The sequence below is a fragment of the Scophthalmus maximus genome, chromosome 20 (genome assembly GCF_022379125.1).
Source record: "Scophthalmus maximus strain ysfricsl-2021 chromosome 20, ASM2237912v1, whole genome shotgun sequence".
Classification (NCBI taxonomy): Eukaryota; Metazoa; Chordata; class Actinopteri; order Pleuronectiformes; family Scophthalmidae; genus Scophthalmus; species Scophthalmus maximus.
In genome coordinates this window covers 2,384,203-2,401,780 of record NC_061534.1, presented here as the reverse complement: position 1 = coordinate 2,401,780, position 17,578 = coordinate 2,384,203, and the positions used below count along the sequence as shown (strand labels likewise).

The window sequence follows — 17,578 nt, the reverse complement described above, 5'->3', positions numbered from 1 at the left end:
TACGTCACACTTAGTCCTCATGAAGTCACAGAACAAGAACTACTGTTATTACTTTTATTTTCATGATTAAACTTTTTCAACTGGCACATTATTTCACTGTATTGTTTCAACCCGTTAAAATGAATTTTGAGACATTAAATCATAAACGAGTTCTGCACTGGATAGTGATTTGGACCGCGTACGTTTTAACCTCTGAATGTGATTCGACTCCAGAAAAAAAATCCAGAAAGTTGCTGGTTGTAAGTTCCTGCTCTGTTCCCACTCGACGGGATCATATATGTTGAGATGATGACGCTGTGTGAAGGTGTGTGTGTGTGTGTGTGTGTGTGTGTGTGTGTGTGTGTGTGTGGGTGTGTGTGTGTGTGTGTGTGTGTGTGTGTGTGTGTGTGTGTGGTTGTGTGTGTGTGTGTGTGTGTGGTTGTGTGTGGTTGTGTGTGTGTGTGTGTGTGTGTGTGTGTGTGTGTGGTTGTGTGTGTGTGTGTGTGTGTGTGTGAGCTTCACTTGCCGCCGTCGACCACAGTGTCGTGGAAGTCAGAGCCACAACAAGTTACAGGAGAGTTTTATTTTCAAACCCTCCATGAGCAGACGGTGCTGACACGTCAGAGCAGTCACAACCAACAGTCTTCATCTCCACCTACTATGTCACTTTTTCTTGGTCGTTGTCGTGATTATTTCACAAGATCATTTCTCTGTGCCGCTTGCGGGTCATTTTGTCTGGATCGTCCGTGTTGATGCAGCTGCTCGTCAGACTCTGCCCTGGGACGCCTGAAAGACACACACACACACACACACACACACACACACACACACAGAGAGAGAGAGAGAGACAAAAACAATTGTGTTATTGTGTAACCTTACAAAATATGAGATATGATCGACAGTACATAAAGTACTTTGCTTTTTTAATGTTCCTTCTTTTTGCTTTGGTCTTTTTATGCATATTTGTCCTTTGTTTTTACGTCAAGCACAGGTCATTGCGTGGTTTTGGATCAATTGTACTGTAAATTATATAAAATAAATCATTTCTACAGCTGAAATGATTCTTTTAAATCAATTGCAGTGATTAGTTCCTCTAATTTCTCAAGCACTGGACATTTTCCCTCAAAAGTTTTTACCCTAAAGGGACTAAAATTTTGTCAAATACATCCAAATGAAATCAAAATCTTCTACTACTGCTAGTAATATTAATGATGACACACTACGTCCACAGTCAGAGAATGAGAAGCGGAGCGTCGCACCCCGAGGTCACGGACGTGTTTCTCCAGATGTCGGATGCGCTGCAGGCGCCTGTTGATCACTTTGTCTCGGGCCGAAACCTCCGAGGTCAGACTGGCGAGTCGCCGGGCCTGTTTACCCACGAGCACCTGCGACACGAGACGGGAAAATCAACACGGACACTGACAAACACGTGTCTGAACTTCAAGACCTTGGACCGTTTTCAGTTCCAGAAAAGCGAAAAAGAAATGTCAACACGACAGCATCCAGTCAAAGTTGAGGCCCGAGAACCTTCGTGGAGTCGCTGTGAGCCGGGGCCTGACCCCGTGACCTCGGCCCGGTCAGGCTCTGCACCCTGTGGACGAGCCGGTCCAGCCGCTGCTGCGTGGCTCTCTGCTCCGTGTCCAGATCCTGCAGAACCTCCTGCAGCTCGCGGACCGTCCTCCGCAGCCGGTCGCCCCGGGCGCTCAGGATCTGCAGGTCCTTCCTCACCTGGAGGGGGCGGCACTTTGGATTAACCTTTATTCATAATAACGTTTCCAGGGTCTTTTGTAATCATTTTCATATATATACATTTTAGACCTTGACTCATCTTCTACTCGTCAGGATATCCATATTCTAAGGATTCTCACCTTCCCTCTTTCAAACTATAAATGTCTCCTTTCAAAACCAAATATCTAATCCTTCATTAATTAATAAATACGTTAATAAAAGTTTTTTAATTCTTACATGTTCCACCGTCTCTGTCTGACCTGACGCACTCTAATTTGAATTTTTCCTCAAATAATTGACGATAAAATCGTTATTTTCATCATCGATGAATCTGTCGATTATTTTATGGATTAATCGATTAGTTGTCTGGTCCATGAAAATGTTGTAAAGTGCAGATTGTGTTTTCCCAAAACTCCAAGATGATGTTTTTGTTTTGTCCACACACCAAAGATATTCAGTTCTACCGTCACAGAGGAGCAACGAAACCAGAAGATATTCACATTTAAGAAGCTGAAATCAGAGAATCAAGACTTTAGCAGATTAATCGATTAACTGTTGCACATCCTTTACAAATGCATGTTATGCAGCTGAGAACCATTCAAAACATATTTTGAAGCATATTTCAAAATCTAAAGGAGCTCCCAACATTTCCAGCACTACTAAATGTTTCAGGCTGAATTTCAGGCTAAGGGGGAAATAATAATGATAATGATGATAATATAGGAACAAGTGAGACTCTCCCTCACCTGCCTGTGAGTCCGTCCTGCCTGTGAACTCTGCTTCGTGAGGCCCTCCAGGCTCCGGGCGACGCCGTCCAGCTCCGCCGCCGCCTGCTCCCCCCGGCGCTCCAGCTGCCCGGCGTTCTCCTCCACCCCGTGCAGCAGGTGGGCCAGTCCCAGCGAGAGCATCCTCAGCTGGGACGCGGGCACCTCGCCCGCCTCCTCTGTCGGCAGGGCATGGCACAGGGCCGCGCACACTCCCGCCAGCCACGCGGACAGCTGCAGCACTCGGCTCGCCCTCATTGGTGGAGACTCTCAGTTGTGTATGAAGATCTAGATCCTAAATCTCAGACGGGGCCCAGAACCTGATCCGGGTCTGATCTCATGCCAGGTCTGCAGCACGACAGTGGCAGAGATGAATCCACATCTGTCTGGCTACGAGAGTCCTCACGTCGCTCCGATGATCTGAGGTCTGGAGATCAGACTGGTGAAGGATAGAGGGATGAGGAGAGGAGGGAGAGGGGGGAGGGGGGGGGGGAGAGGCGGACGGAGACAAGGGGGAGTTCCCAGACTGAGGAGAAGTCAACCAGATTAAAATTCACAAGCAAAATCATGACTCTATTCAATTCAAAGCAGTAATTCCACAGATATTCATGTAATTAATACACATGAAACTTATTCCTTAATTCCACACTTACACACCAGATGTTCTCCTACACACAAAACACCACTGAATGATACCTATAGAAAGATTAAGCAAAATATCCTGTTTCGCTCGAATGCTAAAGAAGTTCATCATTTGAATTTTGATGATATGATTTTACAATAGTCAACTCTTTGCTGAACTCTGGACACTTTCCTCCTCGAGCCAATGAGTCTGTGCAACATTTACACTAAAGTAAGCCGACAGAGACACCTGGTGGCAGCTTGAGGAACTGCAGTGAGCCACTGTCGTGTTGTGGAAATGATCTGAGTAAAAAGGAATTCTTATTGAATTCAGTGCTTCTTTTTTTTCTAAGCCAAGCCTACTTTTTCCCCCCTCTTTTTGACAGTAAATGGGTTTCATGGTTGGATGTATTACTTATTTCCTTTAAAACATTTTCATTCCTACTTATACAACATTTCATTCGTTGCAGTCTTTTTTTTCAACTCTTAGAAAAACATGGAAGAAGTTTGTGCTTAAATGAACTAAAATCAACATATTCACGTCATGGATCAAGTGATTATTATTATTATTATTAATAATAATAATAATAATAATAATGATAGTAATAATAATTATAATAATAATAATGAAACACAATTGATTGGTCTTGACTAAATTGGACTAAAAAATGTCTGCTCTAAAAATGAAAATATCTAAAGATTGACCTTGAAAATTCCGGTGGATCTGTATGCAACAGTTCCACTGAAGGGTATCCTAGGAAATAAATATCTCGAATATCGATCTTTAGCAAATAAATAAATGTTCCACTCTCTTCACCTGCGAGTTGTTAACTTTGTCTGTCTGACATAAAGTGCTGAGTGGGGATCAAAATAAAAAAAATGACAAATTCTCTATTGATTCATGTATGGAAAATATACAAAAAAATATTTTTACAATATATTATGGATTTTATCAATGGCTCCTAAATTCCTGTTTTTTCTTTTCCTCAGCTCCAGTTCATGAAGGAAACTCAACCAGGGATTCAAACTCATCTTGTGACGACGCAGTGTGTGTTTACCGTACGACAGCATGTTGTATGTATTCTTAAAATCCGTTGTGATACATCATCTTTATTTTTCTGGATCGACTGTTGTGTCCTTTGTAGACGCACTCTTTTAAAGATGTAATTATTGTTTTCAGACATGCTTTTTAAGGATGAAAGCAGTAAAAGCTTTGTTGAGGCTGAATGGAAACAAACTGGCCCAAATGACTTCCTACACTCAGGCCCCCCCCCCCCCCCCCCCCCCCCCCCCCCCCCCCCCTGGGGGGGGCTGAATGAGCAGCTTTGTCCCATTGAGAGACGCACCAACAAACTGTTCTTTGAATTGTTCTGGAGTCGGGGGCAGGCCCCAGCGCACAAGCGACACTATGTCAACTCATAAAGCCTGATGTGTAAAAAAGATAAAGGAGAGAGAGAAAGAGAGACAGAGAGAGAGAGAGAGAGAGAGAGAGAGGCGCGTCAGTCTTGGCCCACTCCTTCCTCCTCCTGGCATTCAGGATGCACAAGAGAGCGGCAGGAAGGGGCCGCGTCGCCGGGGTCGCCGCAGGAGAGACGGGACGGAAGCACGTCACGCGGTGAGTCCACAGAGACGTTGGAATCATTTCAGGATTGAATTATTTTCAGATAATCCAGTAGTTGTTATCAGATGCCAATCGTGTATCTTGAAAATATTAAAAACTAAGAGAGACATGTTTCTTTCTATGTGTGTGTGTGTGTGTGTGTGAGGGGGGTTGTACCATCACTTTTAGTTTCTCTGAGTGTGAGAGGAACATCTGGAGGCCGTGAGTGAATTTAAAGATTCTTTGTGTGTGTGTGTGTGTGTGTGTGTGTGTGTGTTTGAGAGAGTGTGTGTGTGTGTGTGTGTGTGCGTGTGTGTGAATGGTCAACGTGACGCCACACAGGGGCGACGTGGGTGACGGCCGCAGGGCCGCAGGGCGTCCTGTGGTCTTGGTTGGTGGAGAGTGACGGGGGGATGTTGTGTTCAGACATTGTTCATTTAAATCCAAAATACTATCGTCATCCCAACAACTTGCACATTTATTTACAGAACTCTGGTGTAAAAATCCACAGTTCTTGCAAAAAAAGCGACGTGACCTTGTGACCTTTAGGATTTGGTACCGACGAGAATCTTCACACGTGTGGAACGATAACTTATTTGGACAAATGGCATGTCATTATTGTTTATTCATACATGATATTTTCACTTTGGCTGATAAACTTTAAACGTTAATATGCTTAATCTCATAGAAAGGGTCGGATGTGAAAATGTGAACAACAGCATCGGTTTCTAGGCCCACGTTGTTGTTGTTGTTGTTGTTGTTGTTGTTGTTGTTGTTGTTTTTTCTATCAGGCAAATCAGACGACGCTTCCCGATGATGTCAGTATAATAATAATAAACTTTATTTGTATATTTAGCGCTTAGAAATCATAGAAAAAAAACACGCCCTTTATGAACCCAGAACTTGCCTGGGAATCTTCACGTTTTAAGACTGTCTTCAGCATCCAACCGATTCTGTAATAGTTTTCTATGAATTTAACGATTAACTGAAAACATGGACCGCTAATGTAGAATTCGACTTCATTAATATTCTAAATTTACGACACGGCTGTTTTCCGGGCTCTTGCTCGGGCCACTTCCACTGTCAAAACCGGATGTAGATGTCAGACATGGGTTTATACAGGTGTGATTACATCCTGTAGGAGACTTCATACTGCTCATCTCTATCCTCTACTGAAAAATCCTGACTCCTGCTCCATCAGCTCACAGGTCTCCATCCCAAACTGTAGCTGCGGCTTTTGAACCACGGACGACCACTGACGCCGCGTGTTGCGGGCCATTTCAGGAATTTCAAACCTCTTCTTCCGCCGGGTCGCCTCCAATCTCTCTCTCCCGTCACCGGGTCGCCACCTCCCGTGAAAAAAACAAAGGGCCCCCACCAAGTCGAGCGTGATTTGACTTTGAGGCGGGCACAGGGGTTCAGAGGTCAGAGGGAGGGAGGCTCAGCAGCTGGCTGGGCCGGGGAGAGGGGGGGGGGGGGGGGTCACATGCCAAGATCATGCTTCTGGGAATGTGAGGCCTATGTGGATCTAACATGTAAAAAAAACCACCTGAACCCCCCCCGGCGAGCGGGGTCGAGGGTGTTATTGTAGTGTGATTCCCATTAGGCGAGCTCCGGCGGTCGCACGCACTGAGAACCTATTGAGCACATGGTGCCGGCGCCGGCGGCCCTGGTGGCGAGGGATCATGCTACAGGGGTTAGCGTGTTTCAGCTCGAACGCGCTCCAACTCGGAACACGATCACGTCCTGCAGGGATTTTTGAGGGTTCACCGTGATGAGTGGTGAGTTCAAGAGGCAGCCGCGGAGAGAGAGGGGCCGCGGACCATAAAATCCTCGCTGATTGGCCGAGGAGATAATTTATTCACCGCAGGGGAAGGAGGGGTTCACTGACAGTTCAAACCTGCTGCACCTGCACCTGCCGCCGCCTCAAGGGTTTCTACATGGTCTCTGTCTAAGTCTTTTTAACCAGCCAATCAAATGACATTTTGTATGATTGCTTTGGTCTCCATTTTGTTTCTTGTTCAGCTCCACCACTGTCATCAGCCCCGTTTCCACACGGCGGCAAAACAGCCGCTCTGAGGTGACGAGGTTCGCCTGAGGCCGACGACACGATGAGACTGAGGTCGTTCATTGGTTCACCGCATTTTAGAGCATTTTGTCTGAAACGGGCCAAATATCCCAAATCCAAGGCTCCTTTGTTCGGTCAAGATGCGTTTGCTCTCTGCGAGATTTGGCCCACGTTGGGTTTCGTTTGGTTTTATGTGGCCCGTTGATGTCTGGCACGCGGCCGAGATCTGGCAAACTGGGACCTGACAGCCCAACACGCTTTGCGGGCCAGGAAGAAGCAACAATCGGGGGCCACGGCAGTGACGCTCTGTGGGTACGTGACAGGCCTAAATCCCGTCTCCTGCGTCGACAAAGGTTGAGCAGGACGACAGGAAGACAACAGGTGGAGGCGGAGAGGTGGAGGGGTGGGGAGGCCGACCCAGCGGGACGCGAGGAACGACGTGATCGCCGTCGGTTGCTATCAGAGGAGCGCCCTGTCGTTGTTTCAAAAAATGGATTCCAGAGCCAGACTTCCTCGAGGGGGCCTCTCCGGAGGTGCCTGATATAGGCGTAGTAGCAGCTAATGAGGGAAATACCCAAAGTTAAACCGAGCATGGGAGTTGTGAGAGGTGGAGAGAGTGAGGGGAGGGGAGGGGAGGGAGGGAGGAGGACCGGAGAGACTGGAACGTGAGGGGAAAGAAAGAAAAGAGTATGAGGAGAAAGGGAAGGAGGGAGAGAGATGACACGAAGGGGCAGAGTGGTGGGTTTCCTCCCTGGACGACGGGGCGTCGCGACTCTGCCGTGGCTGTGTGGGTCTCTGGCGTGATGATTTGGGACATGGATTTTTAAAAAATCACATTGCCAGGGATTACTACACTGTCACGGTGTCCTCTGCTGCTGCTGCTGCGTCAGGCCTGGAGGAGGAGGAGACGCACGCTCCCTGTAGGTACAGTGTCCCTGCTCCTCTGATTCTACGTGGGACAGTTCCCCGAGGCCAGATCAGGGATCGGTGTGTGTGTGTGTGTGTGTGTGTGTGAATCTGCTGTTTCTGATCCGGTGCAGAGCTTAGTCGACTGCCGAACAGGACGTCTGAGCAATTTGTTCACAGTGGCTAAGTTCTTCACTTGTACAGAGATTATGAGGATGTGTGACATAAAAAGAATTTAAAATCTTGCTTTTTGCTCAAACTAAAATGGGAGATTTACTTTTACTTCCCTTTAGCATATAGAAATCTTTACATTCATTTGTGTTCATCCTCTTGAGGTTGTTAATAACAATCCTACTAACAAGTATTTGTCTAAGTATTGCTGAAAAATCTGATGCCGCATGTATTTTTACTCCTCCGACCCACAGAGCTCCATTGTCGTCCCAAAAATTCTTGAGAACACATCAGTGAGTCACACACACATGCACGCGCGCACGCACACACGCACGCACACACACACACACACACACACACACACACACACACACACACACACACACACACACACACACACACACACACACACACACACACACACACACACACACACACACACACACACACACACACGCTGTCACACTGGTCACATGTCACTTCATTACCATGAACAAACACACACACACACACACACACACACACACACACACACACACACACACTGAATCCCACACAGACAGAACGCTGGTGTAAACAGTCTAGATGTGAATTAATCCACAGCTGAAAATAGTTCCTCGGCAGATGCAACGTTTCCTGTTTGAGTCCAGCTCAGAAAGGAAATTATTAGGCCTTTGTTTGTAAATCAAACTTCAGATATATATATATACATATATATATGTTTAAGACTTACATCCTCAAAGGGAACCAAAGGGCTCGAGGCTGATTGCCACATGGTGAAGAAGCCAGAGAGTACTGAGAGTACGTCCAACAAAAGTGCTCAGACAGGCTCAGATTGTTGTTCTTAGTGTCTGAGAACATTATAGAAACGATCCCTACAGACACACAGACATTTAATCATAAAAAGCAGTTGTGTCATTCTCTTCAAATCCACCAGACTCAACTGAGAAAAACAATAATTTTATCTTGTACAACTTGCGTTTAGTTTTTTAGTTTTATGGTTTGACTTCAAATTGGGGGAAGAAATATCCAATCCTTTATTTTAAGTAAACGTTCCAATACAGCAACGTGAAAAATACTCCATAACTAGTATTAAGCAGCAGGTCGACAGAAAAAACATAATATCATAACCTGCAGCAGTTCACGGTTTTTCCTCAGGAAGAAATGTTTTGATTTGAGATTTCTACTGTAAGCTTTTTGTCAAATTAATAATTCAAACAAAAACAAGAAATGTATTTAAAAAATACCATAATTAACCCCTTGAAGTATACCCATAGCCAAAAATCGTCATAACAACTTTAAAATGTCAAATTCTATTTAATTTCTTTCTTTTTTTTAATAAAGAAAAAAGAGCTGATAGAGATGAAAAATAAACAAATGAAAAGTCGCTTTCTATACATGAATATCAGTCTTTGTGTGCTTTTCAACTCGGACACATATGGATGCTTGTTAAAAAAAATCCACATAGTTGTGTTGCCAGCACAATGAGATGGTGTGAGGTTTTTTTCTTCCCTTTACTATATTTACTGTCAATAAGTATTAATAGGCAAAGAAATACAATAAAATAATGAGACCAAACTCAAACATTGTCATTTCAGCATCAGTTCTGTATCTTTCTTTTCTCACTATGAGACACTTTGAATAAACTGGAATAGTTATTTTCATCAATGAAAGACTCTGTTCCGCCTCCAGCCTGCCTCCGGTGGTCACATGTAGAACTTGTTGTCTTCCAAAAAGAGACGCCTTCATTTATCAGATGGTTAATCTGAGGTTCTGTGACGTCTCCACGAATAATTCACTGCAATGTCGCCGAGCTGAACTGGGTTTACTTCTCCTCGGGGCTCGTCCCAACTAATGTCACGATGTACCAGAAGAAAAGAGTTCACAGGAAATGTAAAGACTGTTGCCTGCAAGTAATTACAAATAAAGGAGATTAACGTAGAAAATTAAACTCCCACATGTGAACGTCTGTGGACCGTGGTTCTTGACTTCTCCCCAGAGGAAACATCTGGCCTCCCTCTTGTGCCTCCTGAGCTGACAGCAGTTTGATCAAAGCCACTGGCTCAGTTCAGCAGGAACAGGAGTCTGCTCAACGCACAACATGTTGTCGTCATTGGTCTGTTTAGTCCCCAAAAGGTTCTTTTTTGTGGATCTTGAGATCCAGGTTGAAAAGGTTGAAAACTTAAGGCGACCGAGTGTTTGGACCCTGAAGCTCTGGAACGACCTGCCCGAGGAAATCAGTCCATCAGAGTCTGGGTTGTCGTTAAAAAACGTTTTATCTGAGCTGTGTTTTTAATTTCAATTCCTTAACTGTTCTTTTCATCGCTTCGCTGTATTTCTTATCGTGAAGCACTTTGCAACCGTTTTGAAACGTGCCAAATAAAGTTTAACGTTATCATTTGAATATCAAGTAGCAGATGATGTGTGGAGATGTCGTGAGGAAGTAAAGTACAGTGATAAAAGCAAAAATAAATATGGATCTTGATGAGTATGACGCCCTACAGCAATGTACAAATGGTTTTATATGTTATATATATATATATATAATATATATATATATATATAATATTATGTATAAGCACATATTCGACATCTGTTTCATAAGATAATTTTGTTTTTATCATATAGGCTACAAAGGCAGCAGAACAGTGTCTGCTCCATTGAGGAGTGGATGGTTGTCCTCAAATGCCCTCTGCTGGTGACGGTGAGGAGCTACAACTACACAACACTAACATCTGGATGAATATTTTTCCGTGAACGTGCTGCATTTAACTTCGTTAAACAGGGAATCAAAAACTAACCCCAGTTATTCCCAATTATTATAACGTTTTTAACATATAAACGAAAACGCAAACGTGCAGTACCACCGCATCTCCGCCAGAGGGCAGACGCGCTCACCACAAGTCCAACAGGCGTGGAGCAAATCACACGAAGAAGAAAAAACGAGGAAGTACAACAACAGCAGAACTTGTTCACCTCAAAAAGGCAAAAACGACTTCCGCTGAACAGTTGCCGCCACAGACATGTCGAGCAGGGGGACGTTCGAGGGCCGCGTGTGCGCCGTGATGGAGGCCCTGGTGGCGGCGGCGGTGGCGGAGCTCCGCAGGCTGCTGGCGGGGGAGTGCGGGGCCGGCGGGGCCCGCGACGCGGCGGTGAAGAGCGAGGAGGAGGAGAGCGACGTGACTCCGCCACCGGAGCGGCGCTCTGATGACGCCACGACGGTACAACACACACGTCTATACTCGTTCATACATTATGAATGTATTAGTAAATTGTTCGGGTCCAAAACTCAACATCGATAATGATCTATAAAAAAAAAAAAAAGTGGAGCCCGACCGATGTGGATTATTTTGGGGGTCGATGCCGATATCGATATTAGGCAGAACAAGATTTGCGATACATCGGCCGATATCTTTATTTTAGAGCTGCAGCTAAGGATTATTTTCATTGAATATTGCTTCGTTGATTCGTTCATATAATGGTGGAGAATGTCGATTGACACCAATGATATTTAGTTTGTAGTCATAGAGGAGCAAAGAAACCAGAACAATATTCACATTTAGGAAGCTGAAATCAGGGAATCTTGAAGCGATTAATCGATTTATTAAAATAGTAGTCCATTACTAATCTATTAACCGATTAACCGTTGCAGCTCTGACGTGTTTTAATCTGTCAGTGATTCCTAAGATGTCGTCATGAAACCTTTGTGAAAAAAGAAATGTTATCGAGGTTTGATATTTTAATATGTATGTATCATAAATAACTATAAGAAAATAAACATCATTTATTTTTACGTAAAATGTAAACAAAAATGCACAGATTTTTTCTGCATTTTTAATTCTGCATAATATAAGATATTAGTGTCGATACCGATTTTATCGGCCAGCTGATATATCCCTCGGGCTCTTCCTCACACCTGAGTGTCTGGAATATTATGGAATAATTCAGAATTTGTTTACCATACAGTAATACTATTATATTTTTGAGTGAATTTTTTCCGTGGCTTTTTGTTTAAGAATGACTCATAACTAACTCCTCTCTTTATCCTTCCCTCTCTTCATTCTTTCCATCTTCGTCTCTTCACAGAAGCGTTTTGCGGCGCTCATGGAAGCGTGGACCAAAGATGCGGTTGAGAAAATATTGACGGCGTTGAAAGTTTCCGAAGCGTCTGAAGTTGTTCCTGTGCTGAACGACAAGACGAAGAAGACCAGCGTGATGAAGAAAGCCGGGCAAGGGGCCAGGGCTAAAAAGCGTAAGTCAGCTAACGACTTAGACAAAGAGGCTTTTTTTAACATAATAAACTATGTTTAATGTTATTTTTTTTGAATTACAGAATCAGCAGCCAGAAGAAAGAAAATGGACCATATGTATTACAGAGGTATTTGTACGTGATATGATTTTTTTATTGAAATACAGAAGGATTATTAATCAGAAAGTCTCTTTAGGATTTTTAATATCAGCCTCAGTTTTAGCCAGACTGTGAATTAAGTCATTTTGAAAATAAGGATATACCCCTACGTGTTATGAATCAATCTCTCCTTTTACATGGATACAATTTTAATATTATCCAGAAGTCAGGTGCTGTCATATCGCTGCTGCATTTACCAATAAATAGACAAAACTCATGTTGTTTGAACAGTATGGAGTTGTTGCAAATAAATAAAGGGCCTCATACAATTTGATCACATAATACGCAATGATCAAATCTTGTTTTGAATCCATCTCTTTGGCATTAAATATTAATATGAGCTTCACTGAAGGTTATATATTCTTTTCTTTTTTTTCAGAAGAGCAACAGACTGAAAAACCAGCAGCAGCAGCAGCAGCAACTGACTCAGAATCAGTTAATGAACCTGGTAACTACTGATTCTACTCAATCTTTACTTACTATGAGTTGATTTTTATTTATGTATTTCTATATCATTCAACCAATTCATGGAATGTCCCAGCTTGGGATCAATGAAGTACCGGCCCAACCGCCCACCTACCCACCCACCTACCCACCCACCTACCCATCTACTTTGTTCATTTTCTGGCTGAGCTCTTCCCACTTTGTTTCAAGCCACCTAACAAATCTTTCTTTCTTCTTCATCCGATGTAGCCACACACAAAGACGTCAGGGAGGAGGATGCGGACGCTTCGACCGCCACACCCAAGACCGAAAAGAAGAAGAAGAAGAAGACGTCGACGACGACGACCGGGCCGTTCAAATGTCCGTCGTGCGACAAGCCGTTTGCTCTGAAGTGTCTGATGGAGAGGCACTACCAGACCCACTCCAAGCCTCACCTTTGCCCGGAGTGTGGCAAACGTTTCGCCACCATCCGGGGGCTCGTCGGCCACTCGAGGCGTCACACGGGAGAGAAGCTTTACAAGTGCTCCGACTGCGGCACGGAGTTTGCTCACAAGTCCACCTTCGCGAGACACGAGCGTCAGCACTGCGTGAAGAACCTGAGCGTCCACGTGTGCACGTTTTGTGAGGGTTCGTTCGCCGGGGTGCTGGCGTTTCAGCGCCACAGGTGCTGGGCCCTGGAGAAGACCTTCGTCTGCTCCCTTTGCCCAGAGACGTTCGAGAGCAGGGAGCGCTTGGCCGATCACGAGCATCAGCATCCCGGAGCCAGAGACTTTGTCTGCGAAATGTGTGGCGAGACCTTCCTCTCGTCCTCGTCCTTGGCCACGCACCGCGTGACTCACGCGCGGAGGGACACCTGCTGTGACGAGCTCGGCCTCGGCTGCAGCGACGCGAGCGTCCTCAAGATCCACCTGAGCAAGCACACCGGGGAAAAGCTCTTCCCCTGCGAGGTGTGCGGCAAAGGCTGCAGCCACCGCAGCGCCCTGAAGCACCACATGCTGACCCACACGGGCGAGAGGCCGTTCGTCTGCGACACCTGCGGCAAGCGCTGCGGCCACGCCAGCGCGCTGCAGAACCACATGAGGGTCCACACGGGGAGGAAGCCGGGGCAGCCGCCGGTCTGCTGCGTGTGCGGGAAAACGTTCCGCAGCGCCGTCAACCTGAAGTACCACATGAGCGTGCACACGGGCGAGAAGCCCTACGCCTGCGACCGCTGCGACAAAAAGTTCAGCAACCCCAGCAACCTCAAGGTGCACGCGACCATCCACTCGGGGGAGAAGATGTACGGCTGCAACGTCTGCGGCAAGAGGTTCACTCAGGCGTTCAGCCTCAAGCTGCACCGACGCATCCACACGGGGGAACGGCCGTATCGCTGCACGGTCTGCGGGAAAGAGTTCATAAACGGCGGCGACTTCAGGAAGCATCAGAGGGGCCACCAGCCCGAGGAGGCGGGAGGCGGACGGCCTGAAAAAAACTAAACTGAGCACTGATACTGTATTTTCAGACAGAGGTGTCTATCACTACTTGTGTTTCATGACAGATCAATCAGCAGGTCTGTGAGATAAAATGTCATAAGCAACGGTTTTGTTCAGTTTCTCTCTTTATAACCACGTTTCAGGCTCCCCACCAGAGTTTTAGAAATACTGGCTGCAGGATTACTGAGGTCCGGCGCTGATGTTCCGACGCACGGTCCGAGTTCCAGTTCATCCCGAAGGTGCTGGGTGGGGTTGAGGTTTCACATGTGAAGAACAAAGGAGTTATTTTTGTTAATATATATCAACACGCCAACTCGCTCGCTGTGAATTTTCCAGAGATTTTCCTTCTGTAATCATCACATGGGCTCACTCAGAAATTTCCCCAAAAATTGACTGTGGGGGGCTGGCAGTAAAAATGTTCCGTTGCAACATTTGTGGATATCTTTCGTTCAGAAAGATATCCAGAAAAAAATGTCCGGCTTTCAGTGCATGTCTGAAAGCGGCTTACGAAAAACACAAAGAGTGAGAGTCCACACAATTATGGCCCTTATAGATCATTGTAACTGGTGACATTGGACTTGAAATGTGTCTTTTATTATGGAAAATAAAGTAATTCAGCTTTTCCTTGTAAAACCAGTTCTGTTCATTAGTTTATGGATTAAAGGGGCAGTTAGCGATTTTAATCAAATACACTTTTTTCTTCCAAAACTCCAAAATCAATTACTGCCCCTTTAACTATTAAATTAATTACTGACCGAAAACAAACAATTCTCAATTATAAAGTCCCTATTTTGTTCCCAGTGACTCTTCTTAAAAGTTTCAACATGTTTGTTCTCTTTCGTCTTCATTAGCAGCCGTTGACGTTCCTCCCTAAAGCGGCTTTTTTTCAGTTTGGTGTCCCCCCCCACCACTTGATTGTTTTTCACTGGAATCACACAATTTACTTACATGTGGGTAATTTCCTCCGTCGTTAAATAAAAGAGGCGGACGAGGGACGTTAAACGAGGCCCAATGAAGTCAGCAGATTAACTCTTCATCAGACAGAGCCTGAGGCTTTGTGTAAAGTGAAAAAACTGTGACTGAGCTGCAGCCACAGAAACAGCTCGGCCTTGTCGATTCCTCTCAGAACTGTCGTTAAAAGTTTATGCAGGGTTGATGTCACACGACTGGAATGAAGACGTCAACATGGAAACAAGCACAACACGCTCTCTCTCTGAGGCGGTGTCACTGTTTTTCCACTGAAAATCAAGGAAAAACGCAGTCAGGGCGGCGACTAACGATCATTTTCATCTTCGATTAATTTCTCCATTATTCCATTAGTTGTTTGGTCCAAAAAATGGTGAAAAATATCGATTGTGTTTCCCAAAACCCCCGAGGTGACAGAGGAGCAAAGAAACCAGAAAATATTCACATTTAAGAAGCTGAAATCAGAGAATTTAATCAAAACTACTTGAACTGATTATCCGATTATCAAAATAGTTGACGATTAATTTAGTAGTTGATAACTAATCAATTAAATGTTGCAGCTCTACTCAGTATGTCACATTTCATTTATTTCAGTACTATGAAGCACTCCTGAGTGTGTACTTGTACCTTTCTCACTTTCGCTGACACATAAATGAACAGTACATCATCTCCTCTTTCATAAGTGTAACCTATATGATTACATGTACAGGTGATCATTTTCTCATTAATTTAGTGCGACTGCGTTTCCAACCCAGACTAAAAATATGAAGTGCTGTGCTCTGTTAAATCCTCCACCAGATGGCGGTAGAGGATCAACGTACATGAGCAAAAATGTTTCCCTCAAGTGGTTAAAAATTAAAAATATTCTTTCAATCAATCATCCCACAGTGAACAACGACAACATACAGCGTTCAGTAAGAACCAGTTCACCCGAACGGTCACTTGTGACATCATTATAGTATGCGCCAAAAAAAGGCAAAGAAGCGTTTCACAACATAAACTGTATTAATTTATCCTATAGTACAATACAATACAACTTTATTGATCCCAAAGGCAATTTGGTTTAGGGCTAGAAAAAAAACAGAACATCCAGAACCAAATATTATTTTACCAGAGATATGACCCTTCTGCACCTGCAGGTTTTACACCCTTTTTTTTTTAGACGCCCTGTTGAAATACAGTAAAAAAAATTAAAAGATGAGATATTCCTTTATTCATCCCACAACGGGAGTAACAATAATTGCACATTGAAATCCAGTGTACTATTTCAGGGGTTATTGAGTCCTGTGTGTGTGTGTGTGTGTGTGTGTGTGTGTGTGTGTGTGTGTGTGTGTGTGTGTGTGTGTGTGTGTGTGTGTGTGTGTGTGTGTGTGTGTGTGTGTGTGTGTGTGTGTGTGTGTGTGTGTGTGTGGGTGTGTGGTCTACTGAGAGCCGGGAGGAAGGACCTGCGAGCAGCTCGCTGCAGTGACGGCGTCCGGCGTTGGGGCGGGAGTCGTTCTCCATCACCATGGAGTCGGAGGGGTCCATCAGCTCGTCCAGTCTCTTCCTGTCAGACACGTTGAGATGCTGCCGCTCCGGAAGACGACCCCATGGAAGATGGCTGATGTGTCAGGGTCAGAGAAGGTCCTCAAGTCCTGCGTCTCCTGAACAGGCACAGTCCTCCAACGGTAAAACATCTACACTGGACACATTTGGACACTCAATGTTGTACAGAGGCGGAACCTTCTACAGGTGGATAATGGACGATCTGTGCTAAAGAGCTTCACACAGGAGCCTTAGAGATTCATGAGTCGTGCAAGGAACTTCTACCAGCCGCGAACAGAAGTTTTACTTTTGTTAAGCACAGGATGAAATTGAGAGACTTCATCTATTTTGTGCAACAGGAAATGAGAGACAGGAGTTATGTGTCCTTTAGTCTTCCTTTAACTTTTATACTATGAATACGTTGGCGTTTCAAACTGAAAGCGAAAGAAACTAAATTACACGGCAACAAAAGAAACAAAAAGGCAGGAGCACAAAAAAAAACAAACCCAGACAGCAGTTGACGCAATTGTCTAAATCAATTTGAAAAAAATGAACATTTCAAAAGAAAAACATTCATTGGAACCTTTGAGACTGGATTATATATGTGATCCATAGTCATTACCTCCTCTGCGGCGCACGGAGAAAAATCCGTTTTTGAGTTCTCGTCAACTGAAAACCATTGTCAGCAGCCGCATGACTCACGTCTCAAGCTGCGTTCAGCAGCTCACACACTTCTAATGCCAGTTAATTGCATTCAGATTAACCTTTTAGGGCTTAATGCTGCTATGAATTCTGTGTTTTCACGCAGATTTGACTCACACTGAGGCCAAGTTCTCTTTTTTAAAACCACTCTGTAAGAAACAAAAGAGGATTCATATGGTTCATTAGTAGAGCAGCTAAAAAAGACAGGATAGCAAATAAATATTA

At 44.6% G+C, this 17,578-nt stretch overlaps 2 protein-coding genes across 3 annotated transcripts; one reads left to right on the top strand and one right to left on the bottom strand.

The window, feature by feature from the left end:
• Nucleotides 1-547: 547 nt before the first annotated feature.
• On the bottom strand, nt 548-10,950 carry LOC118285168. Its single transcript, XM_035608622.2, has 5 exons — nt 10,814-10,950; nt 2,454-2,910; nt 1,507-1,707; nt 1,239-1,364; nt 548-765 (listed from the first exon to the last, which is right to left on the bottom strand). The coding sequence occupies exons 2-5, from the start codon at nt 2,727-2,729 to the stop codon at nt 745-747; spliced, it is 624 nt and encodes a 207-aa protein (XP_035464515.1). The 5' UTR covers nt 2,730-2,910; nt 10,814-10,950; the 3' UTR covers nt 548-744.
• On the top strand, nt 4,648-14,787 carry LOC118285165 (oocyte zinc finger protein XlCOF6-like). 2 transcript variants are annotated; one of them, XM_035608618.2, is made up of 6 exons: nt 4,648-4,707; nt 10,466-11,058; nt 11,924-12,089; nt 12,171-12,215; nt 12,625-12,693; nt 12,939-14,787. In XM_035608618.2, exons 2-6 carry the CDS (start codon nt 10,861-10,863, stop codon nt 14,162-14,164), a joined length of 1,704 nt encoding a protein of 567 aa, XP_035464511.2. In that variant the 5' UTR covers nt 4,648-4,707; nt 10,466-10,860; the 3' UTR covers nt 14,165-14,787. The 2 variants fall into 2 exon arrangements, with proteins under 2 accessions (XP_035464511.2, XP_035464512.1); XM_035608619.2 differs by lacking the exons at nt 4,648-4,707; nt 12,625-12,693 and having other exon boundaries at nt 9,785-11,058.
• Nucleotides 14,788-17,578: the final 2,791 nt, after the last annotated feature.